The 24,685-nt window shown below is 40.6% G+C and overlaps 1 protein-coding gene and 1 long non-coding RNA gene across 2 annotated transcripts; one reads left to right on the forward strand and one right to left on the reverse strand.

The window, feature by feature from the left end:
- The first annotated feature begins 4,650 nt into the window (after positions 1-4,650).
- LOC115750496 (putative methyltransferase DDB_G0268948) lies at positions 4,651-6,180 on the forward strand. Its single transcript, XM_030687882.2, has 2 exons — positions 4,651-4,871; positions 5,044-6,180. Exons 1-2 carry the CDS (start codon positions 4,722-4,724, stop codon positions 5,674-5,676), a joined length of 783 nt encoding a protein of 260 aa, XP_030543742.1. The 5' UTR covers positions 4,651-4,721; the 3' UTR covers positions 5,677-6,180.
- Positions 6,181-9,276: 3,096 nt separating this feature from the next.
- On the reverse strand, positions 9,277-18,844 carry LOC125312811. Its single transcript, XR_007196882.1, has 4 exons — positions 18,717-18,844; positions 13,593-13,597; positions 12,862-12,870; positions 9,277-9,287 (listed from the first exon to the last, which is right to left on the reverse strand). It is a non-coding gene; the product is annotated as an uncharacterized LOC125312811 (long non-coding RNA).
- Between the last annotated feature and the right edge of the window lie 5,841 nt (positions 18,845-24,685).

Raw genomic sequence — 24,685 nt, forward strand, 5'->3', positions numbered from 1 at the left:
AAGAATAAAGAGTGAGGAATCGACAATTGAAGGAATGAAGCCCAACCGAACCAAAAAAGCACCGAGGTGTTGATGCCAAGCACGAGGAGCCCGTTTGAGACCATAAAGAGACCGCTGTAATTTGCGGACATAGCGGGGATGAAAAGAATCAACAAAGCCAGGGGGTTGTTCCATGAAAATTTCTTTCGTTAGGTGACCATGAAGAAGGGCGTTCTTCACATCAAGCTGTCGGAGTTGCCACCCACGAGAAAAGGCAACAAAGAGGATTGTGCGAACTGTCACATGCTTAACAATAGGGCTAAAAGTCTCATTGTAGTCAACACCTTCTTCTTGATGGAATCCCTTTGCAACCAATCGGGCTTTATACCGCTCAAGAGAACCATCGGCACGGAGCTTAACCTGGAAGACCCATTTGTAGCCGATGGGCTTACAATTCGGAGGTGGAGATACTAATGTCCAAGTCTGATTTTTAATGAGGGCGGTGTTTTCATCCGCCATAGCCGCACGCCAATTTGCATCTTTCACGGCTCGACTAAAACAAGAAGGTGTGACAAAATCTGACACAAAGGTGGCCAACGCATAAGTGTGATCAGCACGAATGTGTCTACGAGCTAAAGTGCCATCACGAAGGCATGTCACCATAGGATGTCTCGGCCGAGCTTTCGGCGGAGAAGCTGCGGGCTGGATTGGTCAAGTTGCGGATCGAGAGGGAGACCCATCAGCGGGTTCATGTAGTGAGGTTTCGAACACACTTGAATTGCACCGATTTTGCAGCAAAGAATTAGCAGATCGCAAGTCACAATTAGAGGGAGAACGGGGCTCACATGGTTGTTGCTGTGTCAAAGGAGTTCCAGACAAGTCGGTAGAAATAAGCGGCTGAATGGTTCTGATAGCCTCCAAAGATTATTGCGGAGTGTTTTGCGCATAAGAGAGATCTAATTCGTTAAACACTGCATCAGCAACAATGTAGAACCGTCGATGCTGAGGAGAATAACACTGGTATCCTTTGTATCCCGATGGGTAGCCCAAGAAAATGCATCGATGTGACCGTGGTTGCAATTTGTTCTTCTCATAAGGTCGAAGATTGGAATACATTGTGCAGCCAAAAACTCTAAGATGAGCAATAGATGGAACCATTTGAAATAGGATCTCCCATGGTGATTTATTCTACGTAACCGGTGTGGGTAGCCGATTGATAATGTGTACAGCTGCTTCAAAGGCAAAGTCCCAATAATGATAGGGGAGGGAAGCATGATAGAGCATCGCGAGTCCCATTTCAACTATATGGCGATGTTTGCGCTCGGTTGAGCCATTCTGAAGAGGTAGGCGTGGACAGGAGGTCCTGTGAAAAATACCTTTCGCTTGCAATAATTGAACAAGTGGTGCAGAAATAAATTCTCCCGCACGGTCAAATTGAAAAGCTTTAACCTTAGTGTTGAGTTGATTTTCAACGAAGGTGAGGAAAACAGTGACAATGGACAAGAACTGGTCGCTAGAGTGAAAAAGATAAAACCAAGAAAATTTAGAGTAATCATCCGTAAAAAAAATATAGTATTTATTATTTTGAGATGACGTGATAGGAGTAGGCCCCCATACATCAAAGTGAACTAGTTCTAGGGGAGCCTTGGACCTATTAGTTGTTGGTGGATGACACTGTTTATGACTCTTGCTGGAAAGACAAGTTGAACAAACTGGAACAGGGCTCAATGACTTATTGAAGATTCTTGAAATAGTAGGAAATGCGGCATGACCAAGACGACGATGCCAATGGGTGAGTGACTCCACTTGAGAAACGAAGCAGGTTGGAGACGTAGGTGACGGTGATGAGAGTGCGTAGAGGCCTTGATTAATGTCCCCTCGAAGAAGGATCCTGCTCGTACGACGGCACTTCACAAAGAAACAATTTAGTGAGAAATTAAAGTCACATGAATTTTCCACTCCTTCTTTGGCTAAGACACTCCTCAATACTGTGTTCTGACTGTTTTGCCCCTCATGAGTCCCACCATTCAGCATCCGAGAGCTAGGTTTTTTTTTTTTTTTCCTTTTGTTGTGAGTCCCACTTTCCTTTCTCTTCTTCCTTCTTCTCCCTTGCAGGCAATTATATTCCTTCCATGCTTGTTGCAAAATGTGGTGACCTCGGGTGGAGTTAAGGAGGATGCAGAAGGTGGTATCCTGAGGGTTGTGAGGCCACAAAGAGCCTGAGTTGGTGAGGTTCCACGCTTGAGATCTCCTCTCGGGACTCAGCAACAGAGGCCTTCCTAGGCAGCGTCTGCCTCGACCTCTCTGGCGTGTCAGTCTGCGATCCGTTGGACCGTCTTTGGCTCCGGTATGGCACTGCCTTGAGGATGGCGACATGGCGGAGAAGAGCCGCGTCTCTGGCGACGTGTTCTCTGAGGCTTGGAGCTCTACATGGCTCACACGCACTCTAGGCTCAAGACCTCCACATCGCTCTGAATCTACCGTCACTGACGACGCTAGTGGGGTGAGTCAAGTCGCAGTTGGGGTTTCGGTCTGTGCAGACGTGGCGAGAGTTGAACAGTTTCTTTACATCTTGGTTTAATTTTTGTTTCCCTTAAGTAATTGATACTGCCATGACAAGGAGTTAAAGCATTCTCAAGTACGCATGCAAGAGGTAATGAACTTCAATCGATGAAGAATTATTTCATGTATTGTGAAAAAATTAAGTCTTAGGATCAACAGAGAAACCATTTGCACTAACTGATTACGATGACACGGTTGATGAATTACGTGAGACAATGAAAAACTTAGAGAAGGCAAAAGTGAAACCTTATCGTTGATGGACGAGGAAGAAGAGGATGGTGACGGAGCTGCTCGAAAATGGTTTTTGAGGTGGTGTTACACCCTGACTCTCTCTCTCTCTCTCTCTCTCTCTCTCTCTCTCTCTCTCTCTCTCTCTCTCTCTGCAGCCTCCTCAACTCCACCGGTGGATACCAGGTTTTACGAAAAAGCATCCAAGGAAGATAATTGCCAGAGACAGAAAGAGAGGAGGAAGAAGACGAAGAAAAAAGGGATCCACAAGAAAAGAAAAGAAGAAATCACAAAGGGGCAGAAATATCAAATGCGTGGGACCCATGAAGGGCAAAATGGTCAAAATATCTTGTTGAGGAGTGTTTTAGTCAAAGAAGGAGTGGAAAAATTGCGACCCAAGAAGAATTATCTCCTCTTGTACGTCACATCAGGAATCAGTCAAACGAAAAAGATTTGACTTTCATTGGATTAGATGCGCTCCAGATTTTGAACAAATCAAAATCTTTCAATGGGTTGTATTCCATAAACTATCAAACTCGAGATATGATTTAGCAATTAATATGAATATCACCAAATCGTCACCAGTCCTCCCCGGTAAAACAATGTGCTGATATACATAACTCTGCAATCTACAAACCATGAGATACGGTTTTAGCACGATTCTCCCGACCTCCTGCCATGGCGGAAAACAGTAGCCCCGGGAGGAAGCTCCAAGTCGTCACCGGTCCTCCCCGGTAAAACAACGTGGATGGACGTGTGTCGAATCATAGAGCTGATCAAACAACAATTCCTACCGGAGCACATCACAAAAACAAATGAGAACGAAGCGCGAGAAGAAGATGAGAGATGCATTGGATGGGGATACGTTATGAGTGTTGACCGGCTACTGGATTTTAGACAGATAATTCGTGAAGATTCGTCTTCCACTGGAACCCCACCAACCCCATTTGACCCAGAACAGGAAAAAAGGGAGGGGACGAAGGAGGTTGAAAGAAAGGCAGTCAAGAGCAGCCGCGAGTCGTGGCTTCTAGAGAGTATTATCTGCCAACATTGTAGCCCGACGAGATACATTTTCACAAGTAATCCCTACGATTTTTACTCCGACATAGGGGTGAGCGATTGATCGGTTCAAATTCCACCTAAAATATGAAATCTATCCGCCGAAACCATTTCTCCAAATTTTGAAACCTAAAACCTACTTTGCGTATCTTGAGTTTTGAAATCTACTCTGTCACGGGTTGCGGGGTCATTTCCGAGCTATATCGGCTTCCACTATATTCTTAATCGAACTATTGCAGTAAATCGCCGCTTCTAATGACTACCATTTTCTACAATCGACTTACTATTACTCATAATTAACCTAACGAAGAATATGAAACAATAACACCGCCAAAAATGAAAGCTTAGACTAGTGGTTTCAAATGACGTCATGGAATACCGTAAAATCAAGCAAATATGTAGAACAAGAAAAATACAAAAATTTGTTCCATTGAAACTTAGAACCTATCCGTCGAAATCGATTCTCCAATTTTGGAACTTGAAACATGCCCTTACCAGATCGGTCCGATTCCCGATTTTACCCTGAAACCATACACACATCTACTCGTACACACATTGGTATTCGTGCGTGGCAAGAAAATCTTGTAGCTTCACAAGAAAGCAGAGGTCTACCTCCACATGGAGCGATGAGACTTTTCATAGTCAAGTTCAACCTTAGCACTCAAAAGTCATGAGTTGCGTCATTTCCATAGACAATTCCAATTTGAATCAGTCAACCATTTCGGCGAACTTGGAAGATTCCACGAGGAAAACAGGTAGTGCCAGCGCCACTCAGAGTCAACTTTGGATCCTTTAGCTTGATAAAAGCGCAGACGTCTCTCTATCTTGTATATAAAACCAACACCAAGGATCCTTGGAAACAATGTGACCAGAGCATCAGAAGCTGTTCAGACATGGCGGGTCTATTTGACAAGCAGGCAGAGACCTACCTACAAGCGAGGCCAACTTATCCAAGTGAGTGGTACTCCATGCTTGCCGCCCACACCTCTCATCACTCTCTGGCTTGGGATGTCGGTACCGGCAACGGTCAAGCTGCTCTTGGCGTTAGTCTCTCTCTCTCTCTCTCTCTCTCTCTCTCTCTCTCTCTCTCTCTCTCTCTATCGATCAAACAAGAATAGGGAGAAAACGTAGATCACATTGTAACAGCAACATAATTCTACAATGGTGAAATGGAATACTTAGCTCATTATTATGTTGGTGACATGATTCTACCAGGTCGCAGAGCATTACGAGCAAGTGATAGCAACCGACGTTAGCGAAGGTCAACTAAGTTTCGCAATGCCACATCCTCGGGTTCGCTACGTGCACACTCCAGAATCCATGACAGAGGATGAAATGGTGGCCTTGATGGGTGGCGAAAATCGGGTCGATCTCATCACCGTTGCTACCGCGGTGCACTGGTTTGACCTTACAAAATTTTACAAGCTGGCCAAACGCCTTCTGCGTAAGCCAGGAGGTATAATAGCCGTTTGGACTTATAATGACGTAGTTGTTGGTCCTGAATTCAACACCATAAGTGAGCGCCTCCGCGAAAAATTGTCGCACTTTCGTTCCGCGGATGCCAACTACGCAATTGACGGGTACAGAAATCTTCCCTTTCCTTTTGAGAGTGTGGGTTTAGGACATGAGGGACAACCAATGCAACTCGAGATTCCAAAGGAGCTCCTGTTCGAAGGGTACCTGAAACTTGTCAAATCATCATCAGCATTTGTCTTAGCCAAGGAACAAGGGGTGGATTTGTTATCTGAAGAAGTGATTGAAGAGCTTGAGAGTTCTTGGGGAGGACCCAGTGAGGTCAGAACTGTCACCTTCAAGGTTTTCATGCTTGCAGGAACAGTCGCAAAATAAGTCGTATAATTAGGTTGCAATATTTGATTTCCTCACTAAGTTGTTCCCCTTTTCTCTAGCAATGATTCCCAGTATCTCTTCTCACAGAAATTAAACTGGTATACGACAAATGTCAAGGTTGGAACCGGTTCATCCACTTATCTGCATAACTGCTGAACAGAGCATGAGTATAATGGCCGAGATAAGTCTCGACTAAATGCTTCGAATAAATGGTCAAGTTGCAACGTACTTTTGCCGAGACAAACGCATGTTCGCAAATTGATCTCTGAGAGAAGAAATCATGGTGCGATAGAGTAGATTCTTGAGGCAACCAAATGTTTACGGCATAAGAAAAGGGTAACGATAGAGAGGACCTATTGTCGCGATTTGGCTCGTAGATCTGCAGGGGAAAGAATGTCTACATTGTATTGGAAACCTGCAACATGTATCCATGCTAGGGCATAGATGAGTTACATGTTCGACCATTCTTGTATAATGTAGAAGACATTAACTTGCGATTTAAGACATCCCAACTTCCTATTCAACTGCCTATTCTGGCAAAAGCAGCAATTCACTTGTCCATATGGAGAAACTAGTCTCTTCACCACTTTGCCAAATTCATATGCTCCCAACTTCTGAAGCTTTTGGTATGGTAGGACTCTGCAAAATTAGTTCAGGATAGAAAGTAGTAAACAGAAGCTTCCCGGCCCGGCCCAGCGACCCCCACCAGCCATCCCCCATCCTCGCCACCTGTGCAACCCTCTCTCTGTTTTTTTTTTTTTTTCAAATTCTTTGCTTAATTTTAGCATTTTTTATTTTTTATTTTTTTAGTATAATTAAATTTGTATTTTTTATTTTTTGATATTTTTAAACTTTTATATTTTTTTTATTGTTGAATGAACCTCCAGCGAGCGATGTCGGCTTCGGATATTAATAATAAAAAAATGTCACGTCGGATTTCCGGCCATGGCTCCACAAGAAGAGAGAAAAATTGAGGATTTCGCGAGCAACATGTCTAGAAAATCTTATTTGTTGTTCCTTTAGATTTGTGGATCCTCATATCTTCCTTTAAATTTTGTATTTTCGGTTCTTCTGTTTTTACTTTACCCCTTTAAAGACACAGGATAGAAAAGAGAGGCAAAACAAAGAGAAGAGGGTGTTCTTAGAAAATCCAGCAAGCCTTCTCAAACTGCAGTGACCAAACAGCAATTTCCAATTTGAGCCCCAAATTCTTTTATCATTGGGCCAGAACAACGTCGTTTCTTATGGTTTTTGCTGGTTGGTTTTTCCGGCGAATAACATCAGCCAATTTATAATAAAACAATGCCGCATCAAAATTTCCTGCCACACAAATGGGTGATGTCACTAAAGTGACCGTGTTCTACCCAAGTGGCACTCGAGTGATCGCTCAATATGTTTTGGCGCTAAAATAAGCGCCACACTTACGTGTGCCTTTCCCGATCAGAATTATGATTCTTGCCATTGATAGAACTGAATCAAAGCAAAATGCATACTTCCAGTTACAAAAATATTCGGACAAGATACTACAGTTGTCAGCATTGTTATGCTTGCACATTCTTAAGAGTACAAACATCTCAAAACAGATTAGTATGACCTGTACAGAAGCAGAGTACCTCGGCTGTTATCCTTCTTTATTAATAGGCATGAATTAGGCTGAGACATCACATACGTTTTCCTGCAAATAGCAAAGCAGTAACTGATTCTGTCCCTACGGGTAAGCCAGAGTCTCCACCAGAGTCACTAAATCAAACGCCCGCAATCTCCAAAGGCGTCGTCGGGGCAGTCCCACGCTCGGATTCCACGAAACCCGCTCATGTTGGTATGTATCCATAAGAAGAAGCTCGCCGCTCCTCGTGAAGCCGTGAATTCTCGACACAGTCCTATGGAGACGAAGGTGTGTAGCGTAGTCCAGGACCAAGGCATGCCATGTCTCGACAACAGCACCGACGAGCTATTCAAAACGGCCAGAAAAACCTCGTCATACGTGACTCCAACGACACAGCTCTTCGGCAGTGCTATCTCATTGAAGACCTCATCCGCTACATCAAATGTGATTATCGATCCGTAACACCAACAACGGTCTCCAACAGCAACAATAGAGATCCAATGCAAATTCCCATTGAAAGAGACTGTGGTTAGGTCGCTCAGCTCGCACCCCTTGCCGGAGAAAGTTATAACAATCGAACTGCGTGGAGAAAGTTATGTGAGGTGGGAAATCTAAATATCTAATGATGATGAGTTCCCGTTTGACAAGAATGAGCAAAGTGACACGAGAATCATGCAGAGAAATGGGGGGTCACAGCGTTTTGGATAAGTGCGGAGCATGAAGAAGAAGTAGAAGCAGCAGCAGCAGATTGATGGGGGCCTAAAAGTAGCCAGGAACAATTTCTTGCTGGTTTGCTTTTATAGGTGTAGTTTGTAATCATCTTTCTTAGCAGTTGCGACGTCTAATCACGTGAAAGAAAATCTGGCAAAACTTGAGGATCGATGGGGGTTGAATGTATGGTGAGTGAGAGAAGAATTGGAATAAAAACACTACAAATACCGTGACTTTCGTACGATGCTTATTTGAATGACATAATTTTTTTCGTTCACGGCGCATGGCCATGCCTACATGCTACCCTTCCTCTTTGAAGAAAGCAACAAGCAAGAAGAACGGTCCAAAAAAGAAACCTCCGATCCCTCCTCTCCTCCTCTCCCAGTCAACAATGCTCCCTACGCACAACTAAGGTCATGTCTAGCCACGCAATTGTTCATTACTAGCCCGTTAATCCCACTTCATTCGTGTCGTGTAAGAAATAGAAAACAATACAAAAGAAGTCTTATTGTGTCTCTGTATGTCGAAGCTCTCTAGGCGCTCTTTTCTCTTCAGCATCTTCGTCTACTTTTATACTCCTCTACTTCTAATCTACCTGTTGGACAGTCAATGAATCTTCAATCAACCCATTGGAAAGAAATACCAAAAGAAGATTAAGTAGCCGTTGTGAGATGAGATCAGAATCTCCTATTGATTCAGTTGCCCAAATAAATAAATCTAGATTTCCATAAGTAGATTTCTACATTTGGAAATAAATCTTGTTTTGCCGATCAATCGGATGTCTTGTAGTAATATGTGTGTTGCGAGATAATCTTCAAGATTGATACTTTCCAAAATTGAAATCCAAGTCAAATCACTAGTCATTATGATAGAAATAATCTACCTCTCAATCTGAGCATGATACTCACTAGCCTGTGTTTGAATCTAACTATGAGTCCGAATCCGTGTCTAATACTCAAAATAGAATTTAAAGACATCAAATGTCTTGAGAATAGTCGCATTCCAGTTCCTTAACATATCCAGGACATGACTTATGAATATATTCATGCGATTTTACCGATTTTAAAGATAACATCCACGAAGTTACTGCGTTAAACTATAGTTACATAATTCAACTCGGAGAATATGAAAGCATAAACAACATTAAATATGTTCTTCTTTTCTCAAGTATTACCTGCATACGAATGCTTCGATGCATTTTTCAAATTCGAAATTAAGGATTGTTTAGTCAGCTTCAAAATCTATAAGGAAGTTTTCTCAATACAGATTGTCCCGCCACAAAGGAGGGAGGGTCCTCACGGACCGCAAACGCTTGGCATCGTCTGTGGGGTTCGCTACAGGGCGGCAGGGCAAGTTATTGCCAAAGTACCAACCAGCGCTGCGGGTCCAGCAGCGAGTCCGAGCTTTGACAAACCGAAGCATTCCAGTTCCTAAGAGGAACTAACCAGAAAGAAGGCCGGTTTGCCGTTGCGCAACCATGCACATCTGGTCTTCGTATTCTCTTTGGATGTCGTTTACTATTTTCAAGTCGTAGGTCACCTTTTGTTCAGATGGCTTCATGGCCGTCACAATTTGCATAGAGCATAGTTGTTTGGCCCAATTGGACTTGTCGAGGCCCATAACTTCTTTATGGGCCCAACCCAACAACACCACTTGAGCCCAAAATATTTCCGCCCACTGAATTGGTCTAGTCACGACAAAGTATAGTGATCATTGAGCGGGATCGGGTCGGACTTTGAAATCAAGCATGAAATTTTGCCCAGAACTGCCCATCACTAAGTTTGTATACGTAAACCTTCTACCCAAATCGAGTTTTTTTGCTAAATGCCCTCGTCCGAGCCTGCCCAAAATGCCTTCGGACCCTTTGTGGCTTGGCCCGTGCCTAGGCAAGCTCATGGGCCGCTAGATCCATCATCAGGTCTACGACAAATGTTAACTTCTCCAATTTATCAAAGTCATGCTTGAGTTAAGAGAGATATGGTAGAAACGAGCCATCTATATAATGTAAAAGTTTTGAGTATCGATGCCTTAAACCGACCATGTTTAGGTTTTTGCCGGAACTTTCTATTTGAATCAATTCTCTTTTGGGCAAGAAGAGTTCTACATTCTTAATTCAAGTATAATGCTAGAGAGCATCTCCAATCACAAAAGGAACATGTTTTCCACCGTCTCCATTAGAGAAAATGATGATGTTTTAGAAGTGATCAATTGCAATTTGGGTCACTTCCCAGCCTAGAATCAGAAATAGGACTGGACTAGGCCAGTTCGCAGTAAATAGAATCAGAACCCAACCATATCCACTCGGGAATTGGACCTCACCGGATTGGTTAGTCCCGGTCTAGTTCCCGGGGTTGGACCGGGACTGGCTGAAGACTTTTTAATTTTTTTTCATTTTTTTTCCTTGGTCGACAATGAAGACTTCCTGAAGAAACTGCAGTAGAATGCTTGTTATGGAGTTAGTGCCCAACGGGAATAGCAGACGCATAATCTTTTCGATTTGATCTAAATGAACGTAGTTTGTATTGGCCATCAATTACCACTTACCACTGCCTGCTTAGTATTTGTTTTTGGCCATGAGTATTGACTGTGTGTTCTCTACTTATATCTTGGTGCTCATGTCGGAAGGATGACGTATTAGAATGAGTAGATTTCATGTTCTCTGCTGAGAGAGATGAAACGTAAAACGCGAGGGAGTTGGAAGAATGAACTGAAGAGTTCGAGCCCGAGGGTAGCCGGTTCGGTTCGGTTCGGTTCGGTTCGGTTCGGTTCCTTGAGCAAAACAGGGAATCGGACCGGTTTCAAATTTTGGAAACCGAGAACCACCCGAAATCGGCCAGTTTGGTCCGATTACCGAATTGGACCGGGACCGGAGCTAACCCCTGTGAAGTTTCCTCCAAATAGGTTTTTTATTAGGTTTTTCACGAATATGGACATTACCAAATTATAATTCTAATTAAATTTGCTCGTGGCGATGTACATAACTTCGACTCCATTTTTGCAAGTTTCCTCCAACCTGCGATGGAAATGAGAGAAACATAATGTCCCATCGGCAAATAACGATCGATTTAACTCTAACTTGAGAGATCAAGCATTAAATTAATGCGAGCGTAAGTTTTTCAATCACTTTGCAAAGTAACTACAAATGTTGAAGGATGGGAAGTAAACTTGTCCCTTCCCTTAGAAGTTCATGTTTACTTGTCCCTGTTTGGTTTAGCGAAGCAAACGGTTAGCAACCTCATTGTTTTCGAAACTTTCCAACAAAGTATTGGTCCAGAATTAGCGACATAGTTTGATTTAACGATGCTTAATCACTCTTGTTAGAGATTGTTCGTGATATTATTTGACATTTCTTTATCGTTTGGGAGCATCGCATCTCTGGGACCATCGTGCACATCCCCATCCTCCTCATAAGCTTCCGGCAGGCCCTTTCGCTCCATCTCCTCCTTCACCGTGAACATCGGGGAGCAGTTTCCTCCCGCTCAACCCGTTCCATGTCCGTGTGGGTCGCGCCGATGTGGATACGTGACAGGAAAATGAGAACTCAACGTGAGAAGAAGATAAGAAATGTATGGGATGTGGATACGTGATAGATAAATGTTTGACTAACGATGGGATCCAGATATCGGTATAATTAGTGAAGATTCGGCCTTTCACCGGACACCACAACCACCATTCAACCGGTACACAGGAAGAAGGACGAAGGAGATCGGGGAGAGCGGTCGAAAGCAGCCACGCGGTGTCGGTTTCCAGAACGAACTTGAGCAATATGGATAGATTATGCGAATGCAATAGAGCCGACTGTCGCCCGGTCATCGAGTGCAAACATCGAGTTTAAAACACATGACGATTTCCTCTCGGACGTTGCCTTGAACATGAGATTACAGGTATTTCACGGTTTCACTTAGCGTCTTGAGGAACCGTTTTGTTCCATTTCGAGAGCAACTGTTCGCAAAAGCAGAAAACAAAGAAGAGACGCAAATGATGCAATCTGGAACCGAAACGGGTTTACAAACCAATTTAAAGTTCATGTGACTATGTACTAATAGGGGAATGTCGCTCACAGGCAAAACACTTGTTTAATCAGGACTATCTCTTTTCTGTTAATGCAGAAGATCCGTGGCTATACTATCTATTCTTCTTTTACTCTTTTATATCTATAGGGAAAAAATATAATTGATCCAAGTCGTGCCTAATTTAAGGGAGATGAGGTCGAGAGGAAAATCGTCCAAGAAGTTCTAACTAATTACACTTTTGCCAATTCAGTCCTAAATTTTTTTTATACTTTAGCCAATTTTAACCGGAAATCACCGACGATGACGTAGACCATCTTACGTGGCACGAATTGCGCTGACGTGGATAATTTTTCATTTTGTTGAGTTTTCATTTATTTTCGTATTTATTTTTTTTTTCTTTTGTTTTCCTTCTTTACCTTTTTTTTTTCTTTTTCCGTCCGCCAGCCATCGCCAAGCCTTATAGATATCTGGCGGAGGTCGCCGGCCTCAAGCAAGGACCGCCCTCACCGGTTCGGGCACGGTTGAGAGTCGGATCAAATCTCTTTTAACCAACAAGACTTACAAAAGGGGATTGTTTCGGCCTTCTCTATCAGGAAAAAACAAATGAGAAAGCTTCCTCTAGCAAGGCTTTTGATTGGCGGGTTAACCAAATACGGGTGTCACCAAAATTTACTTCTAGTTGAATTTGCTTGTGGTGATATACATAACTTACAATCTACTGATCAGAGATGCGGTTCCGACACGATCCTCCGGACGCGGTAAACATTAGCCCCCGGAACGAAGCTCTGAGTCATCATGGGCTCTCTGGTAAAACAATGCGGACGGATGTGTGTCGAATCATAGAGCTTATCGAACATCAATTCCCTGCCGGAAAAACATCAACAAAAAGCAAATGAGACGAAGACGAGAGATGCATAGGATGTGGATACGTGATGGTCAGATGAACTCGCGTATTGACTGGCGACTGGATTTTAGAGGCTGATAATTCGTGAAGATTCGTCTTCCACTGGCCACCACCAACACCGTTTTCACCCAGAAAGGAAAAAAGGAAGGACGAAAGAGATGGAAAGCAAAAGACGGTCAAAAGCAGCCGCGAGTCGTGGTTTCTGGAGAGCATTATCTGCCAACGTTGAAGCCCGACAAGACAACATTAAATATTTCAAAGACTTTTATCAGGTCTCTCGGACATTTCTCATCACAGAAAAACCCTAATTCGATTATCAGCTCGAAACACACGTGTTACTCATGTCGAAAAATCCCCTAAAGCTTTCTGCGCAGTTAGTGGACGTTCCAAAGATCCTTAGTTTAACTTCCATGGACATCAATCAACTTGGTGAAATCAAGATGTTGTTATGATTCGTTAGAGCAAATTCTGTGATGTTGGTTGGGTTCAGGTCCCATGAGATTCGACTGTAGTATATTGTGAAAGGACTCACTTATGTGCATGTGGATTAGATCCGTCATCAAGTGCAAACATCGAATCCGAAAACACATTTGATACTCTCTCCTATGTTACCTTAATACGAGATTATAGGTATTCCATGGCCTCGGAATTTTGGTTCTACTTTAATCCACCTTAAGAAAACTTCTTCTTCTTTTATTATTATTATTACCAGAAGACTTGTTCACAAAAAGACACAGAAGACAGAAGAGATCTTATCCTCGAAAATCGCACACGTCAGGAGCACTCTAAGCAAGTATGGCCCCACTCCGCTTTATTGAAAGAGAGGACCACTACGAAGGTTGAACCAAGGACCTAATGAATTCGGAGCCTAGTTAATATTAGATCAAACAAGAGGGGGCTAGACTACCCTTTATTCTAGCATATCTTATGCTCAATAACTACGATAGTGATCTAGCTCATTCGATGGCTTGAGATAGAGCTGCTTAAATACCAATATGAGGACTGGCAAGGCTATGGAAAAAGGATAAAAACAGTTTCAGCAATATTCCATGATGTAGTATATCCTAGGTTGAGTACAGGATATATTTTTCTAACGGGCTTGCTTGCTGCTATCTAAATAGCAGAAAAAATGGGATCAACTACGACTAAAATGGAATTTTACATCAAATGAAACATTAATATAACTATATGCTCACGAGGGAGCTCAAATGAGGGGAAATTTACCGGGCAAAATCCTTATAGGAATGCCAATTCGGTACTAAACTTTTCAATTTGACGGATTTAGTTCTAGACATTTGGACAATTTGCTAATATAATATCTCCAATCAAAAATTGCCAACATGGATGTCTGCATGTTAAGTGGCATTGTCGGCGCCGACATGGACAATTTGTAGCACTTTAAAAAAAATTGAATTCTTTTTTCTTTTTCTTTTTTTGTCATTGTGGCTAGTGAGAATTCGCCAGCCACTAGGCAAAGCCTGCAAGCCCTCACTAGTTGCTGGCGAGGGCCAATGAAAAAAAAAAATAAGAAGAAAGAATTTTAAAATTTTAAAAATTATCAACATCAAGACCGGCAGCTTTATATGACACGACCAACAACCACGTTAGCGATTTTCAATCAAAATTAATCGAAATGACAAAATTGGCAAATTGTCGGAAGTGTGAGAACCGAATTGGCCAAGCTAAAAGATTTATGACTGAATTGGCATTCGTAATACAGATTTAGGACTTTTTTGATAACTTTCTTGTCAAATGAGAACTCACAAGCAAGACACTTTCAAAATAACAGAAATTACTCGAAATAAGTACTCTTTTGGCCAAGTAATATCAAGATCAGTAACCTAGAATCACCCCCGGCATCATCAAACTTTCCGAACCGAATGATAATGGATCAAGTGCTATATGAAGAAAAAGTTGCCCTAGAAGAGGATAGTCAAAAGAGCCGATCTGATGTCCATTCTCAGTGAATCATGCCTCATATCAGCATGGTTCGACCCACCAAAACTTGGTCAGAAAGTTTTCACTTTACTTTTTTCTTTTCGTGGGTGCACGTGTGTGAACTTAAGTAATGGCGGTCATTCAGCCCCAGAAGAATCAGACATACGTACAACTTGTCTTTACCTTTCTTTTTCTTCTTTCACGTTCAATGGGGAAGTCAACAGTCCCAATTTCAACTGCCATACCCACCTGTTCACATTGAGGTCTCGCGCCCGCCACGAAATACTCAATTTTAGTCGTAACTATTTCACCCCACCTATAATTGATAATTTCGAGGTTAACAAGCATGTTAAGCCAACCACATCATCAAAATACCAGTAGTCAAGAATTCTCTCCACACCGGATATGTCAACAATTAGGCAGCACGGCACGAGATTCTTAAGGTTTGCTTCTTAGGATTCTTCCGAAAGTATTATGATGGTTTGATTGTGTTTCGCTAAAATAAATTATGCTAGTAATCAAGAATTCTCTCCACACGAGATATGTCATCAGTTAGGCAGCACGGTACAAGGTTCCTAAGGTTTGCTTTTTAGGATTCTGAAAGTATTATGATGGTTTGCAAGTACTTCACTAAAGTAAATTTATATATATAAGTGGGTATTTGCTAGAAATATTCAAGCACATCATGATAATTCATACTAGATTAAAAAGATTTTACAACAATACATTCAGACACCCAAATAACAAATCATACATTTACTCAATTATTTAAACTTTTAATAACATGTTTACGGTGTTCTTACACTACGAAAAAATATACACGCAAATAATGTTCGGGTTAAAGTTGACCAACTTAAAAGGGAATGAAACTAATCCTTATGTCCTAACCTAAGATAAGATTTGATCTTGGGATGGTTCAAAATATAATATAATTCAAACGTTCTGGAAGGCAAAGATTCCAATCAACCATCTCTTGGAAAGTTTAAAAGTGAACTTTTTTTTTTGGTCGAATTAAAAGTGAACTTTGACTAATCAAAAGATGATAACAAAGAAAGAGCTCAATCAAATAAAAGCTAGGGTTTTGAACATGGTTCGATGCCAAACACCCACCACACCCAACACCCCCCCAAAAAACCCAAATGGATCACTTCTTTTCTGGAAACTCATAATTACGATTCGACGTTACCCTCTTTGAGGAAAATTGTACAATAAATCTTAAACCTACGCTACAGATGCTAAATCTATCTTAAACTATTATATCCTACTTTACCAATTTAGTCTTAAAACTTTGAGAGAAATTTTAATATATAATCAGATTATCGGTGATGACTGAACCGCCACATCAGCGAAGTAGATTTACATAGAAATTTCGTGCAAAGTCATAGGGATGAATGAGCCAAATTAAAAAAAAAAATTATGATCAAATTAATATCGACGTAATAGGTTCCAGATTGGACGGATAATTTTTCCATCTTAAAGGTTCATCTTAGGGGGAAAAGATCCACTCAAATCTAACATGGTGGGTCTCCACCATGACTAAATTATTGCTCATTCAACATTTTTCTAGTGAGAGAACGGAACAGTGCGTTGAAAGAACGAATGAATGCGTGATTGAATCTTGAATTCAATGCACGAAATTCCCTTAAACTTTCAAAATGTGGGGGAGAAAGCAACGTCCAGACAATTAAATAAAATCGAGAGGCGAACGAAGAGCCACGTAACAAATAAAGACAACAAAAATTCATGCAACTTGCATTTTATTCCAAACACGTCTTGCCGACGTCACCGTGCTTCGTCATCCCTTCCGTCACATTATTCGTTCGGGCAGGAAACGTTTGCCCAATTGATTAATCTTGTTTCAAGGAAATATCTTACTTTTGGCCGGTGAAGCTCTCCACTTACTGAGCAAAAAAAACCCTCCACCTTCTTGCAAAAACATTGAATCAAGTCATCGAACGAAAGCGCCTTATTTTGACGTCGACAAGTGCGCCGACGATTTGATTGCACATTTTTGAAAACCTGGAAGGCTCGTCTAACCAAAATAAAATGTGTGCATGGCATGATTGGATAACGGTTGATTTATGACTTCCACCGTGCTCAATCTATCTTCTTTGTCATAAAAGGCCTACGATTGATGAATTATTTAATTTTTACCTTAGATAAAAGGAACTTTTAGAATGATTCATGAGATGAGCACGTCCAACTTGATTAGAAGTTGTGATCAATATACATGTCATAATTATCTGACTATAATTCTTTAGTATGTGCATCTATATATAGCTGCAATTGCTAAAAAAAACACGTTGTGGGAGATGTTTACGATAGCTTAGTACCACTAACCCTAATTAAAGCTCATCCTGTATTAATGAGAGTCAGCGATGCAACGCAAAGAATTTTGAACATTGACTTTTCAATTTAATAGTAACCCACATTTAAGTGCACTCAAAACGATCATGATGTATGTCATGTGTTGAATTAGACACATTGAAGTTCCGGTCACATGTATGAGGTGTTCGGAGCTCTCCCATCATCTAACTATTTTTCACTCTACACGACAGTCTCCCTCCAAACACGGAGAAAATAGTCCGATAAGTTATTACACTTTTTGTCGATTCAATTTTAAATTTTTTATTTTTTGTCAATTGCGTCCATCCAATCAATTTTGACCGAAAATCGCTACCGCAGGTACATGTCATCTATGCAATACTGATGTGGCGCCGACGTGCACAATTAATAATATTTTAATATTTTTTCAAATTTCTTATATTCTTTTTAATTTATTTGTTTATTTTTCTCTATTCTCCTTTTATTCTTTATTTTTCTTTGTTGTGGCAGGTGAGGGTCTTGCCGGCCAGTAGGCGAAGGTCGCCAGGCCCTCGTCTATCATAGGCAAGGGTTGCGACTTCATTGCCCGGGTTTTGAGGGAGGCCACCTCTCGTTGGAAAATTAAAAAATAATAAAATATTATCTACATCGGCGCCGACCATTCCATATAGAACGACTTAGCGATTTTCAGCTAAAATTGACCGGATTGACTCAATTGGCAAAACGTGAAAAGGTTTAGGACTTAATTGGCAAAACCTTTAAAAGTGTTGGACTCAATTAGCAAAAATTAAAAGGTTTAAGACCGAATTGACTGAAGTGCAATAGATTTAGGACTTTTTGGATAACTCTCCCTCCAAACACGCATTAGTACCGACATGGGATTTGAAAAGTTGACGATGTAAAAGTATAACGGTACAATCTCAACCGCAAATATTATGAATGACAAAAAATATATATCAATCATAATGGCACTCACATCCGATCTTATGCCTAGTGTTCTGCCGTAACACTGTTACACTGTCATGGTAGCAGCACCCCTCTTTGAACAAAAGATGATCACCAGTATCGCTAGAGCAACCCGTTCGAATTCTTCGGACTCCAATACGACCAGCCTTCTACGGTGTCGTCTCGGCATCATAATTAATGATTGACCCACTTCACATGCTCAGCTTGAGTTATTTGGCATGTGGTGATTAGGAGCTTCGGAAACAAAGAGATAGAGAGAGAGAGAGATCTTAAACCACGTGGGGTTGAAGGAAAACAAGAAAGAAAGAAGGTTGTGTAAACTACTCCAACTTGTGGCAGCCTTCGTGTATAAATTCCAACCAGTGGTTGCCGAGCCCTCTTTGAGCTCTCTTCAGCAGCAGCGCCCGCCAAACTCAACTCACCCACAACACTACTCAAGTAGCGAGAGGACGAGGAAGAAGAAGAAGATGAGCGGTCAGTCATCAAAGCCACCGCCTACGAATGGGAGGCCCCATCCTGCACCATCCTTCGGCAACCTACCACCCCCGAGAGGACAAGTCATCAAGAAAATCATCACCGGCCAGAACTGAAACCGTCATGATTCTCATGCTTCTTACTTCTTTTGGGGGGGGCTGTAATTAGGTTTTCAATTATGTGAAATACATAACTCGTATCCTATCTTAGGTTCTGTATGTGTACTTAGTACACTTTGAGTCGATGTTGATGTACATATTTATATTGCCGGGATGACCCAGATCTGAGTGCTGTAGATACATGGTGTTTTCGCGATGCGAACTGTAATCAAGATCCTCCCCCAAATTAAGCTCTAATGGATAGATCTTGGGTTCCTCTTGCTTCTTTTCATATCGTATCTGTCATGTAGGATACTCGGGTTGAACTTCGAAGCGGGATTTCTAACCGGAAACCTTGCGTAAGTGAACGATGAATATCGGCTTGGATGTCTGTACCGACGCGTCGAACCTCACCGGAGGCTAATGCCCAGAACGATCAGGAATAAGCAACTCTTCGCTTGCGTAACTCTTCTCTGTTATTATTGTTGCTGCAGCTACTGTTGATTATTCAGGGTTTCTAACCGGAACATCGCATAAGTGGACAACGAAGATCAGCTCGAATGTCTACATCGAACCTCGCCGGAGGCAATGCCGAGAAGGATCCCTGAAAAGCAACCCTTTCTCTGCGCAACTCTTCTATATTATTGGTAGTATTGATCATTCTCTTTCTTTCTTCTTTTTTTAAGAATTGTGATGGACAGATAATCTGACTTAGCTCTGAAATAGGAGATGAAGATTGAGTATGATTCGTGCATCAGATCATGAACAACCATGACATAGTAGATGATGATTGAGAGGATAATATTTGGCAGGTATTAATTGTCGCCAGTTGGAAATTACTGCTTAAATAGATGAAAAAAAAAAATTTACCTGTCCATTCAAAGGAGTGTGAGTCCAACCTGTCTTTCCCTTCGACTTTGGTGGATTACAGTGTTGCATTCTTTGAAGAGCTATGTTAAGGACCACTAAAGCTGATGGTGCATCCTCTTTTATCCCTTCTAATATCCAGAATATATGATTATTTGTCAATTTCTTAGTACGATACGCGAAAACCAATCAGATTGACACAACGTGTTTGTCATCATATGTAGAAATGCAAAGAAGCCTTCGCCTTCCTGCTCCCAACCTTTTGCATATCGAAGCTTTAGTCAAGACTGATAACTATGCGATACAGGATACGATGAATTCTGTAAATGGATTAGCGGACATATATCCAATTCAACGACCGTCATCTTTAGACAAACATCGGGACGGTCATATCTGCCTTTTTCGATAAAACTTACTGTAAATATCACGTGGGGCCCACCGGCCTTCGGAGCTGGAAAAATCCCTAATATTTAGTTGGGACGATAACGAAATGAAGTTCATCGTACAGCCCCACTTGCTAGGCCAAGTTTGAAAGAGGACAAGGGGGGGCAATCAACAACCGATTTGAAATCATGTGGACCAAATGTGGTTTGATTGCTTGGGAGTGTGTGGGAATCTTTTGGAATTCGAGTGGGATTTAGACAAAAATCGGCGAATGCTCCATGTCCAAGTGAGAAAACGACGCATCAAATGAACTCAAGATGTGTTGTTGGGGTTCATGTAGGTTCATCGAATCTTGACAAGAGATTAGTTTTGTTTGTAGACACCAAGCTATGTTTGATATGTCAGTTGATATCTTAGATGGAGGGTTGACATAGCAGTCAAAAAATTTCCATAATTAGGTACCAAACAAGTGTGCATGTCTCTCTCGTTTCACCCTTTACATTAGGGTTTTCACGGTATAATAGATTGGAGGCCTAATTCCGTGATGAATAAATAAAAACCAACTTAGGTTCAACCCCTATTTTGTCCCGGACCTTTTTTACCTAAACAACATCCCTAACTCTCGCTCTAATCCCAAATATGTCCATGCCTTGAAAAATAGCCACTAGTTTCTTCAAAATTATTGGCATCATGGCCAGCTAGAGTTCATTATCGGAACATGTTTCCTCATCAATTCCCCCACCTATCGTGTGGAAAAACACAACAGGACTTCTGATATTGATAATTTTTTTATAAAAAAAAACCAATGGCGAATTTTTGAACTCGTGGACAGATTTTGGGACTAGAGTGAAAATTGATGATTGTTTTCTGATAAAAGAGGCCGCGTGTGTGTGTCTATATATAAGAGGCCGTGTATAGATAAAATTAGTTGTGTTGTCGTATGGATAATCTAGAAGTAAGCAAGAGGACACGTCCCCAAGTGGAAGTCGCCCAAGCAAGATAATACTCGAATAATTGCCTTTGACCTATTGAGCTGTGGACCATTTATCATATTTTCTTAAAGGAGGATTTCATTAACTGCCTAATCCTCCTTTTAATCTTTTTTTTTTTTGGGTTTTTTAAGCAAAGCCAGCTATTTATTTATTTATTTTTGTGTGTCTGGACCACCAATTTTGAGGTGAAACGACATTAATTGACTGCTTTTGAGAGCCTTTTACTTTAGCCAGCACACTGTGCTTTCTCCCCCTCTAAGGATAAAAACTAGGGGAAGCCATCATTCATCAAAGTCAAACGACATGCAAGTCACTTTTTTTGGACTCGTTAACATGTTTCTTATATTGGAGGTGGGCCACAACATTAGAGGTCAGGTATCTTGGATTTGGAAAATATCAGATTGTTTGATGACAGAATGGACATTAAGATGGGTCATGTCACTAGCCCTAAATTAGGGGAAAAGAATAGTTTCATTGTATAATGCTCATACCTATAGTGTAAAGATATGGGGACATTGTCAAAATGTAGGACGGCCATGCGTCTATGGCAGCGATTTCTAATCAATAGATTGAATCGGCAAAAGGTTAAAAGGTTTAGGATTAAATTGGCAAAAGCGCGAAAGGTTTAAGACTTTTTTGATAATTTTCCCCGTAAAGATGCATAAGCTCCTCAACTATAAAATCAAAACAAAAAGTGAAAATGAACACACTAAATTCCGTTTGTTTGGTGGAAACTCGACGGTTTGAAAATGTTTTCCTGAACAATAATTTCTAAAACCTAAAAAAAAAGTTAGACAAATGAAACGCAGTTTTGTTATCTACGGAAATTACTAGGCATAGATTGTGATTTATAATAACTATTTTTTTGTAAATGAAGCCAACGGAACTTTTAGAATATTTTTTGAATGATTTATTTTTTGTTAAATAAATCTGAATAGATTAGTTTAGATTATGAGGCGTAATTTATGTATTGCCGTTCCGTTAATAATTAATGATGTTGGAAGGAAGGAGGACGTGACTTTGTAGTGGTCTGTCGTTAGCTGCCCATTGACAAAACACAAACGTGGAGCAAACAAACAAGCATGTCTTCAAAAAGGTTGAAAGGAGTACAAAATAATTCGACGATCAAAAAATAAAAAATAAAAAAATCCAACTGATATGTGAACTTATGAGATGGACTTAATCTATGATATTGATTTCTCAAATTCGATTTTTCACATGTCATGGCAGACGTATTGACCCTAGTGCACATTTAGTTGTGCAAAAACCCTAAAAAGAACACCGAAACATGGTAATTAAATTTCACATCCAACTCTTTTTGTATGCTAGCGTTACAAATTACAAGTACTCATCCGACGTGATCGGTCATGAGCCCGAAAACTTACCATCCTCATTGGAGTTGGACCAATGTGAACTTCTCTATATAATAAAATAAAGTCGTTTGAACCTTTCGATTCGATTAATTTCCACAAATTCATGCACGCCTCCTTGACCACGTGCATAATTTTATATCTACAGAACCGATTTTTAGTGAGGATGAGCATGTAAAGCATAGATTGTTAGGGTGCAAATTGAAGGGTTTGACAATTAGGAGATCTCAAGTGTAATTTTAGGGCAAAGCTCAGGGTAGTTTTTTCTTTTTTTTTTTTTTTTGTAGTTATCCATGAAGGAATCTTCATACAGTAGAACCAGAATAATTTTTATTTTCATGCTGGGTCCTCTTCAACTTATATTTTCCAGGCTGGTATAATTTGATAGAATCAAATTAATCACCAATTTTTTTAGCCTAGGGTAGGTACAACACATAGGTCAGTCACATCTTGGACAATGGCTAGTAAAAAGCACTCACCCAAAGTACAGATAAATAATTCACAAAATTGGAATTTTCCGTCCACACATAATTGAATTTGTTGCTTTCTGATGTCATATGTTTTACATATGCCACCGACAAAGGTAATTTGGATTTTTTTTTTCCAATTATTCCACGCCTTTTAAATACCAATTATTTAGAAAAAAAAAAGCAGATTTTATTCCTTAGGAAGATATAAAATCCTTATCCATGTCCATATTTTTTACACTAACTTAAGAAAGAGATGCCCCATCGACCACGCAAAATACTTGGACAAAGAGATTCGGCCTTCGCATGCTAAGTTCACATTGAAAAAAAGAAAGAGAGGAGTGGATAAGGATGTTCATTTGCCTCGGATTTAAGTGTAACAACCTTGATGCCACAACTGTTGCCCAAGTTTTAATTATAAATTTAAGGATATTTTTAAATCATTAATTGCGAAAGAAATATTTATTTACGGGGAAATTATTAACCAATCATTCCTAACCCGATTGTGCATATGCCAATTCAGTCCTAAACTTTTCAATTTTACCAATTTTTGTTCTAAACTTCGTGCGAAATTCCAATATTGCCATTCCAATAAATTTTCGCCGAAAATTACAAATGTAGTGGTCCAGTTATTGTCGGCTGTCCAACGTGATGTATCGCCATGTTGGAAATCTCCAAGGACTACATTTGAATTTTATGCAAAAGTTCGGGCCAAAAATTGACAAAATTAAAATATTTAGAACTGAATTGACTTCCGTATAATAATACATGACTAATCGGATAATTTCCCTCTGGTTCGCTACCAATCAAATCGAGACTCTCGGCTTTCATTTGCACCACTCTATTCCACACCCACATGCTCATCTTGACTTTTGTGGATACCCATCTTCCACCAAAGAATTGCTAAATTGGCCTCTCAAGATGCAAAAGATAGGAAGAAGACTGTTAAAAGAAGCAACAGATCATCTCCACTCGCGAGGAGATTAATCAAAGGTTTTGATCGCTTTTTTTCTTCTTAGATTTACAATTGAGAGGACTTCCATGTTGATCCAAATGAATTCTAGATTCTAGAAATTTGAGAAATGTCGCGAGTTATAATTGATGAAACAAATTGAAGATGTGGGTCGGATTCGGGTGCTCAATTTGATTTTCTTATTGAGTTTCGTGGTAAATAAATTTTATAAGCACATTTTTCTACGTCCTAACCAAACCGGTATACCCGTTAGTTTTCGTTAATTTTACTACCAGATTGCGAGTTAGAAGACACGTAATAATTGACGGTGTACCACTTTGAGATTTTTATCCTCCATTTGTCACAGGTATATCTGTTTAAGATTTTTCATGGTGTTTACTCAATCTAACGGAAACTAACATAAGGTAAATTTATTACGTATACCGGTTTGGAGTTTTTTTGTGATTAAAGAATTAATTTATGGTAAATTATCACAAATGTACCAATATGAAATTTTTTGTGTATAGGAAATCAGTTTTGTGACAAACTTGTCACAAATGTACCAATTTGAGCTTTTTTTTTTCGTGATGTCAACTCATTTTTTGTTTGTGTAATTAGATCCTCCTTTCTCCACCCAAGAAGCGAAGAGCCAACACGCCATTGTCCCTATCTGAGCTTTAACCAACTGGTCCCCATTGATCTATTTTTCCATGTGTTTTTGAAGAGATGATGCCGCCTTCCTCCCACAACCCTTCAACAAACCGCTGGGATCTTGAAAAAATCCAACCACCAGTCTACTTCTAGAGAATGTATCTGCCAGTTCTATTTTGTTTAGTATGTCACTCTCTAAATGCTGCCTAAGCAAAAATAAAATGAAAGTGGTCCTGGAGGGAGAGGGAAAGGGAGAGGGAGAGATATAAACTTTACTTCATCCGATAGATA

Source organism: Rhodamnia argentea, chromosome 11 (assembly GCF_020921035.1).
Source record: "Rhodamnia argentea isolate NSW1041297 chromosome 11, ASM2092103v1, whole genome shotgun sequence".
NCBI lineage: Eukaryota > Viridiplantae > Streptophyta > Magnoliopsida > Myrtales > Myrtaceae > Rhodamnia > Rhodamnia argentea.

Bases quoted from the DNA above. Each gene is read 5' to 3' on its own strand.
- LOC115750496 (XM_030687882.2), top strand. From the start codon at position 4,722: ATGGCGGGTCTATTTGACAAGCAGGCAGAGACCTACCTACAAGCGAGG. The intron at 4,872-5,043 runs GTTAGTCTCTCT...TGATTCTACCAG, and splicing joins ACGGTCAAGCTGCTCTTGGC to GTCGCAGAGCATTACGAGCA.